Genomic DNA, 8940 nt, shown 5'->3' on the forward strand with positions numbered 1-8940 from the left:
GTATGTCTTCTTTTAAGAAACGTCTATTCAGATCTTTTGCCCATTTTAAAATCAGATTATTAGATTTTTTTTCTATAGAGTTGTTTGAACTCCTTATATATCCTGGATATTAATCAATTGTCAGATGGATAGTTTGCAAATGTTTTCTCACATTCTATGGGTTGTCTCTTTGTTGACAGTTTCCTTTCCTGTGTTGATTGTTTCCTTTTTAACTTCTTGTGATCCCATTTGTCCATTTTTGCTTTTGTTGCCTATGCTTGTGGGGTATTACCTAAGAAATCTTTGCCTACTGCAATGTCCTGGAGACATTTCTCAATGTTTTATTTCAGTAGTTTCATAGTTTGAGGTCTTGGGTTTAAATCTTTAATCATTTTGATTTGATTTTTGTATATGGTGAGAGATAGGGGTCTAGGTTCTTTTTCCTGCATATGAATATTCAGTTTTCCCAGCACCATTTACTAAAAAGATTGTCCTTTCCCCAAGACCGTCCTTTGCCCAATAAACATTCTTGGCACTTTTGTCAAAAATGAGTTCACTGTAAATGTATAGATTTATTTTTAGGTTCTTTATTCTGTTCCAGTGGTCTATTTATCTGTTTTTATGCCAGGACCATGCTGTTCTGGTTACTATAGCTCTGTAGTATAATCTGAAGTCAAGTAATGTGATTCCTCCAGTTTTGTTCTTTTTGATCAGGATAGTGTTGGCTATTCCAGCTGTTTTGTGGTTCCATATAAATTTCAGGATTATTTTTTCTATTTCTGTGAAGAATGTCCTTGGTATTTTGATAGGAATTTCTTTCAATCTGTAGGTTGCTTTTGGTAGTAGGCACATTTTTAACCATATTTATTCTTCCAATCCATGAACATGGAATATGTTTCCATTTTTTGTCCGTTTCAATTTCTTGCATCAAAGGTTTATGGTTTTCATTGTAGAGATCTTTCACTTACTTCATAGGTTAAATTAATTCCTAGGTATTTTATTTTATTTGTAGCTATTATAAACAGGACTTTCTTGATGTCTTTTTCAGATTGTTCACTGTTAGCATATAGAAACACTATTGATTGTCGGCTTTTATTTTAATTTTTATTTTTTTTCTCTCAGTGATCCTGAAGAGAATGCTACTGATTTTTGTATGTTGATTTAGTACCCTGCAACTTTACTGAATTTATTGGTTCTAAGTTTTTTGTGAAGTCTTTAGGTTTTTGCCAAATATACCATCATGTAATCTGCAAAGAAGAATAATTTGACTCCTTTCTTTCCAGTTTGGATGCCCTTTATTTCTTTCTCTTGTCTGATTGCTCCCACTAGGACTTCAAGTACTATGTTGAATAACAGTTGTGACAGTGGGCATCTTTGTCCTGCTCCAGATTTTAAGGCTGTTTTTCTCCATTCAGTATTCTAGTTGTGGGTCCGTCATATACGGCTTCTTATTATATTGAGGTATGTTCTTTGTATACTCGGTTTTTTTGAAGGTTTTTTTTTTTTATCATAAAGGGATGCTGAATTTTATAAAATGCATTTTCAGCATTATTAAAATGATCATATAGTTTTTGTCCTTCGTTCTGTTGATATGACGTATCACATTGATTGATTTGCATATGTTAAACTATCCTTGCATCTCTGGGATAAATCCCACTTGGTCATGATAAATTATCTTTTTGATGTGTTGTTGAATTTGGTTGCTAGTATTTTGTTGAGGATGTTTGCATGAATATTCATCAGGGATATTGACCTATAGTTTTCTTGCTGTGTCTTTGCCTGGTTTTGGTATCTGGGTAACACTGGCCTCATAGAATGAGTTTGAAAGTATTCCTTCCTCCTCTATTATTTTTTTCTTGAGGCCGAGTCTTCCTCTGTCACCCAGGCTGGAGTGCAGTGGTGTGATCTCAGTTCACTGCAACCTCTGCCTCCCTGGTTCAAGTGATTCTCCTGCCTCAGCCTCCTGAGTAGCTGGGATTACAGGCACATGCCACCACACCCGGCTAATTTTTGTATTTTTAGTAGAGACAGGGTTTCACCATGTTGGTCAGGCTGGTCTCGAACTCCTGACCTCATGATCTGCCCACCGCTGGGATTACAGGTGTGAGCCACCACACCTGGCCTCCTCCTCTTTTTTTCAGAATAATTTGAGTAGGATTGGTATTAGTTCTTTAAATGTTTGGCTTATGCCTGTAATCCTAGCACTTTGGGAGGCTAAGGTAGGTGGATTGCTTGAGCCCAGCAGTTTGAGACCAGCCTGGGCAACACTGCAAAACCGTGTCTCTATAAAAATTAGTTGGGCATGGTGGCATGCACCTGTGGTCTCAGCTACTCAGGAGCCTGAGGCAGGAGGATCACCTGAGTCTAGGAAGTCAAGGCTTCAATGAACCATGATTGCACAACTGCACTCCAGCCTGGGCGACAGAGTGAGACCGTCAAAAAAAAAAAAAAAAAAAAAAAGAGTGGACATTTTTTTAGTTTGAAAAGTCCTTTGGTAAGTTCAAGCCAAAGGCCGAAGGCTACTTAAAAACATTAGTCATGGAGTGGCAGAAAATAGTTTTGTTGTGAATTAGCAAACTGAATATTGATCATATAAATTCTTGCCAAACTCAACTATAAGAGTCAACAGGCCAAGGGGGAAAAGCATTCAGGGCACATACCAGTGCTGCAAGCATGTCATTCTCTGCTAAGCTGCTGAAACAACCAGTTGTATCCTGAAACCAGTTTTACCTAATAGTTACTGAAACAACTTGCTGTGATTTTAGGAATAGTTTTATTCATTGCCATCACTTACCGATCAGAACTTTCCAACTCCCAAAACCTTACTAGTGCCAATGAACTTTCTTGAAGAACCACATGTAACACTTCTCCTTTTCGTGAAACCTCCAATGTTCTCTGTTTTTCAGACATACCCAAACCACTCGGTCTGTGTGTATGCCCTGAATTACAAGTATTTCTTCCCAAATGTTTTAATTTCAGAAATTCATCTCTGACAAATCTGACTTTCTGACATTAGACACTTCCATGAGTCTACAGTCCCTTTTCTTCAGTTTTACAAACCAAAAAGTTCTGAAAACTCTTTTGTAAGGTAGGCACGAATCGGATATCAAGAAATAAGAGGCTATTTATTGGCCCGGCGCCGTGGCTCAAGCCTGTAATCCCAGCACTTTGGGAGGCCGAGACGGGTGGATCACGAGGTCAGGAGATCGAGACCATCCTGGCTAACACGGTGAAACCCCGTCTCTACTTAAAATACAAAAAACTAGCCCGGCGAGGTGGCGGGCACCAGTAGTCCCAGCTACTCCGGAGGCTGAGGCAGGAGAATGGCATAAACCCAGGAGGCGGAGCTTGCAGTGAGCTGAGATCCGGCCACTGCACTCCAGCCTGGGTGACACAGCGAGACTCCGTCTCAAAAAAAAAAAAAAAAAAAAGGCTATTTATTGGCTTTTTTGTTCTGTTTCAAGTATTCACTCATTTTGTTATAGGAATATTGCTGAGTTTGATCTCATGGTGCTGTTTCAGTTTCTACTGAGAACACTACATTATCTATGATACATTAATTATCTCAGCTTTTCACACAGATGAAATAACAGGCTCAAAGAGGCGCAGTGACTTGCCCAAGGTTGTTTCACATCTAGGGAAAATAAAGAGTAGAACTGAGGTCTTCTGCCCCCTTCAACTGTTTTTTTGTTGTTTTTTCCGCATTGCACTGTACTGCTTCCTCATGATACTACCTCTGAAGACCATCTTGATAAATTCTTCTGTGTGGAAGAGGTTAAGCAATGACATTCATCTTATTTGACATTTTCTTTTATTTGAGACAGGGTCTCACTGTGTCACCCAGGCTGGCATGTAGTGATGCCATCACGGATCACTGCAGCCTCAACCTCCTAGGCTCAAGCAATCCTCCCACCTCATCCTCTGGAGCAGCTAGGATTACAGGTGCATGACACTATGCCTGGATCATTAGAAATAAACTTTTTTGGTAGAAATGAGGTCTTAGTATGTTGTCCAGGCTGGTCATTCATAGGTATTTAAAGTGTGATAAATGGATGATTTAAGTCTGATAGAACCTTTACACATATTATACATTTAAGTATACACATGGAAGCTTCTAGAGTTGGTTATGTTTACATGGTGGAAAAAAAACCTTCAAAATAATTATTAGTTCGAGAAAAAGATGTCAATACATAATTTCTATGTCAACACACTGTTATATGGAAAAGAGCTAATCAAACGTGAGCTTCCGACAATTCCCTCTGCTTCATTCTTTCTGACTTTCAACAGATCATGGTTAACACCAAGGGCTCTGTGTCTGAGGTTTCACATGTTTAGGTCACCTATTTTAAACGGTCTCAACCCCACTCCACCACCACTGACCCATCCAATCATTTCCGCAGTTAAATCCAAAGTATTGTGTAAATAGCTTTCCCTTTCAAGGAGTCTAACTGGACTCAGGTTGAACCCCCTTGTGGCTCTCTCATGTTCCTTGATTTATTCATTTGAAATTGTCTTCCAGGAGAGATTGTGATATCCTAAGTGAGGACCTCATCCATTTTATTTGCTTCTCTTCTCTCTAACCTGCTACACCACCTGTTCATTGAAGGTACAGAATATTTTAAACTGACCATCACTTGCTCTAAATTCTGGAGATCTCAGCACAACTCAGAAATCCACACCCTAGAGGAGTATGTGTGGCTGTTAATGCCATCCTCACCACAAGAGGGAGTTCATTGCCTTTCTTTTTCTGCAAATCGATTCGAAGCAGTTTTCTTTTCTTTTTTTCTTTTGAGACGAAGTTTCGCTCTTGTTGCCCAGGCTGGAGCACAATGGCGTGATCTCGGCTCACTGCAACTTCCGCCACCCAGGTTCAAGCAATTCTCCTGCCTCAGCCTCCCGAGTAGCTGGGATTACAAGCACCCGCCACCACACCCGGCTAATTTTTGTATAATAGAGATGGGGTTTCACCATGTAGACCAGGCTGGTTTTGAACTTCTGACCTCAGTTGATCCACCCTCCTCGGCCTCCCAAAGTGCTGGGATTACAGGCGTGAGCCACCATGCCCAGGTGGTGGTGGTGGTTGTTTTTAATCTATGGGATAACACTTCATAAAAGTAACAGTGACACTATTCGGTTTGGTTCATTTATATGATTTGACTTTTCATAGGTTGATAAGGAAGCAGTAAAGTCTGTAAACCTAGATTGGATTTCCCTGATTCTGAAAAGTGCATTGAAAAAAATGTACATGTGGAAAGGAGTAACTGAGGTGACAGAAAGACTTGCTGAGGAGGTGACATGTGGGATGGGACCTGAAGTAATGTATTAGCATAAAAAGTCAGGTTAGAGGATTCAGGGAAGATGGCAGAATAAAAAGCATGAAGAATCTGTATCCCCAACTGGATTTGCATTAGCAGAATCCAACTGATGTAGCTATTTTGAAACTGTGGATACTATTAAAAGTTTGCAGCTTCCAGGGAAATTGGCTAATAAAATTTGGTTAATTTTGGTCAATTTCAACTCTTGAGTCAGCAGCCCGGACTCATTCCCCCTCCTCAGCTCCACGACAGGTAGCTATGTATAAGTTTTAACAGCAGTTTGCATGCAGTTCTGGGGAGGCCAGGGTGGACAAAAAGGACCTGTCTTCCAAATATTGGGGATCTGTACACTGCTTGATAATTGCTGCTTCTGATCACAGAGTTACAGACAAAGAAGTGGATGGTGATTGTTGCTGCTACATCTCTCTCCATTTTTCAAAGGCCCTTGCCCTCCATCTGAAGTGACTTCCAGGCTGGTGCCTTCTATTTTTCCCATAATGTTTTTATTCCTCTCCTTTTGAGAGCCACTGAAAATTAGGTTGTGCAAAAATAACCATACAGAGAAAATTAGAAAGTTACCACACATGCCCAGGAACAGGTGCAACTAAGAAAAGACCCGAGAAGAACTGAAGTTTACACCTCAGGCTGTTCCTCAGCCCACACGCACCTAACAATAGTGTTATTTTAAAACTATTTTATATATTTTCTTTTATTGATACATATTTTACATATATATAAGGTACACGTATTTGTTGCATGCATAGAATGTGTAATGGTCAAGTCAGGGTATTTGGGGTATCCATGATCTCTTGAGTATTTATCATTTCTATGTGTTGGTAACATTTCAAGTCCTCTCTTCCAACTACTTTGACATATGCAATATATTACTGCTAACTATAGTTCACTCTAGTTTGCTTTCAAACTCACTCCTTTGATGTAAATGGAAATTTGTACGTATTCACCAACTTCTCTTCATTTCCCCTTCTCAGCCTCTGATACCTGCTATTCTACTCCCTATCTCCATGAGATCAAGTTTTTCACCTCCCACATATAAGTGAGAACATGTGGCATTTGTCTTTCTATGCCTGGCTTATTTCACTTACCATAATGACCTCAAGCTCCATCCATGTTGTTAGCAATGGCATTTTATTCTTTTTTTATGGCCAAATAGTATTCCACTGTGTACATAAACCACATTTTCTTTATCCATGTGTCCACTGATGGATGCTTAGATTGATTCCATATCTTTGTTATTGTGAATAGTGCTGTGATAAATATGCAAGTGTGAATCTCTCTGATATATTGATTGTTTTTCCTGTGGATATACTGGGTTTGCTGGATCATATGGTGGTTCTATTTTTAGGTTTTTGAGAAATCTACATACTGTTTTCCACAGTGGTTGTACTAACTTACACTTTGACCAACAGTGAGTTTTCTTTTCTCCACATCCTCATCAGCATTTGTTGTTTTTTATCTTTTTTAGTAAAAACAGCTCTAAGTAGGGTATCTCATTGTGGTTTCAATTTGCATTTTCCTAACCATTAGTGATGTTGCACATATTTCCATATACTTTTTGGCCATTTGCATGTCTTCTTTTGAGAATTGTCTGTTCATGTCCTTTTCCCACTTTTAATGGGATTATTTATATTTTTTGCTGTTGAGATGTTTGAGTTCCTTGTATATTTGGATATTAGTCCCTTGTCACATAGTTTGCAAATATTTTATCATAATCAACAGGTTTTCTCTGCACTCATTGTTCCCTTTACTTTGCACAGCTACTTTTTAGTATAATATAGTCTCATTTGTCTATTTTTGTCTTTTTCGTCTGTGCTTTGAGGTACTAGCCATAAAATCTTTGCCTAAACCAATGTCCTGAAGTATTTTCAAAATGTTTTCTCCCAGTAGTTTTATAGATTCAGTAGGTACAACTGTTAAAGAATGTGATCTTCAGGTACAATCCTGTAATACAACAAAAGTTCCAGGTCACTTGAAGGATAACAAAATGCCTATAACCACTGGAAGGTTTGGTGACGTAAAGAAAAAGAAGGAACAGCTTCCTATAATATTTGTAGCTAAAGCAGCTGCAATTATAGAGATGGAACCTTCAACATTTAAAGATCTTACACTCGCAAACTCCACAGATCCTGACATTGTTGCTGACATGAACATGTACTTAGGACAATGACAGCTGTGTTTGTACTGAACATGTAGACTTGTTTCTTGTCATGATTCCCTAAACAATACAAAAGCAACTTATATAGAATTTACAATGCATTGTGTATTATAAGTAATCTAGAAATGATTTAAAATATACAGAAGAATGTGCCTAGGTTATATGCAAACATGCTGTTTAATATCAGGGACTTGAATATCTCTGAATATAGGTATTCCCGAGGGTGTTGGAATCAATTCACCTCAGAAACTAAGGAGGACTGTATTCAACAGAAACTGAAGCTACTTAATGCTTCACCACATTGTTTACATTCATAGTGGTTCTCTGCAATTTGAAATCTTTCATGTAACTGAAATGAATTAGGACTAGTAAATGCATTTCTACATTCCTTACAGTAGTAAGGTCCACTGCTAGTATGTCATAATATCCACCTTTGAAAGTTTGCTAGCGAAAGAAAGTCTTTTTCATATTCCTCATATTCATTATACATATTTTTTTAAAGTATGAGTTTGGTCATGTTTTCAAAAGGTACCGAAAAAAATGGAAGGTTTTAGTACATTTTTACAATCATACAACTTTTTTCAGTGTGAGTCCTTTTGTGTATTTGTAAGAAGCTGAAAGTACTTAAGGCTTTCCCACATGTTCAACACTCACAGGGGTTTTCTCTAGTGGGTCCCTTCATGCTTATGAAAGGAACTGATACAATGAAATGTTTCCCCACCTTCTTTACACTTATAGGGTTTCTCTACACTGTGGGTCCTTTCATGTTTATGAAAGGCACTGGGACAATGGAATGGTTTCCCACATTCCTTACATTTATACGGCTTCTCCCCAGTATGAACTCTTTCATGTATCCGTAAGTAACTTGAATGACTGAAGGCTTTCCCACATTCCTTGCATTCATAGGGTTTCTCTCCAGTGTGAGTTCTTTCATGTCTTTGCACTGAACTAGGATAATCGAAGCCTTTCCCACATATCTTACATTTATGAGGTCCATTTCCAGTATGCGTTATCATGTGTCTTCGAAAGCTTGAGAGATCAGATAATGCTTTCCCACATTGCTGACAACCATAGGGTTTCTCTCCAGTGTGGGTCCTTTCATGTAGTTGAATGTAACTGGAAGACCTGAAGCCTTTCCCACATAGTTTACACTTATAGGGTCTCTCCCCAGTGTGAATTCTTTCATGTCTTCGAAATGAACTGGGAGAATCAAAGCTTTTCCCACATATCTTACATTTATGAGGTCCGTCTCCAGTGTGCATTATCATGTGTCTCTGAAAGCTTTTCAGATGAGAAAGTGCTTTTCCACACTGCTTACATTCATAGGGCTTTTCTCCAGTGTGAGTCTTTTCATGTACTCGAATGTAATTGGAAGACCTGAAGGCTTTTCCACATTGTTTACATTTATAGGGTCTCTCCCCAGTGTGAATTCTTTCATGTATTTGAAGGTAAGTGCAACAAATGAAGGCTTTT

General features: G+C 38.6%; 1 protein-coding gene across 1 annotated transcript in view; it reads right to left on the reverse strand.

Annotated features, from left to right (window-relative positions):
* Window positions 1-5973: 5973 nt before the first annotated feature.
* The window catches only part of ZNF441 (zinc finger protein 441), a 22012-nt gene continuing 19045 nt past the window's right edge, over window positions 5974-8940 (reverse strand). The window contains exon 4 of the mRNA XM_011994069.1: window positions 5974-8905. Coding sequence (XP_011849459.1) covers window positions 8133-8905 — 773 coding nt within the window. The 3' untranslated portion in view covers window positions 5974-8132. The remainder of the gene's footprint in view (window positions 8906-8940) is intronic.

The sequence above is a fragment of the Mandrillus leucophaeus genome, unplaced genomic scaffold, assembly GCF_000951045.1.
Source record: "Mandrillus leucophaeus isolate KB7577 unplaced genomic scaffold, Mleu.le_1.0 Scaffold440, whole genome shotgun sequence".
NCBI classification, from domain to species: Eukaryota; Metazoa; Chordata; class Mammalia; order Primates; family Cercopithecidae; genus Mandrillus; species Mandrillus leucophaeus.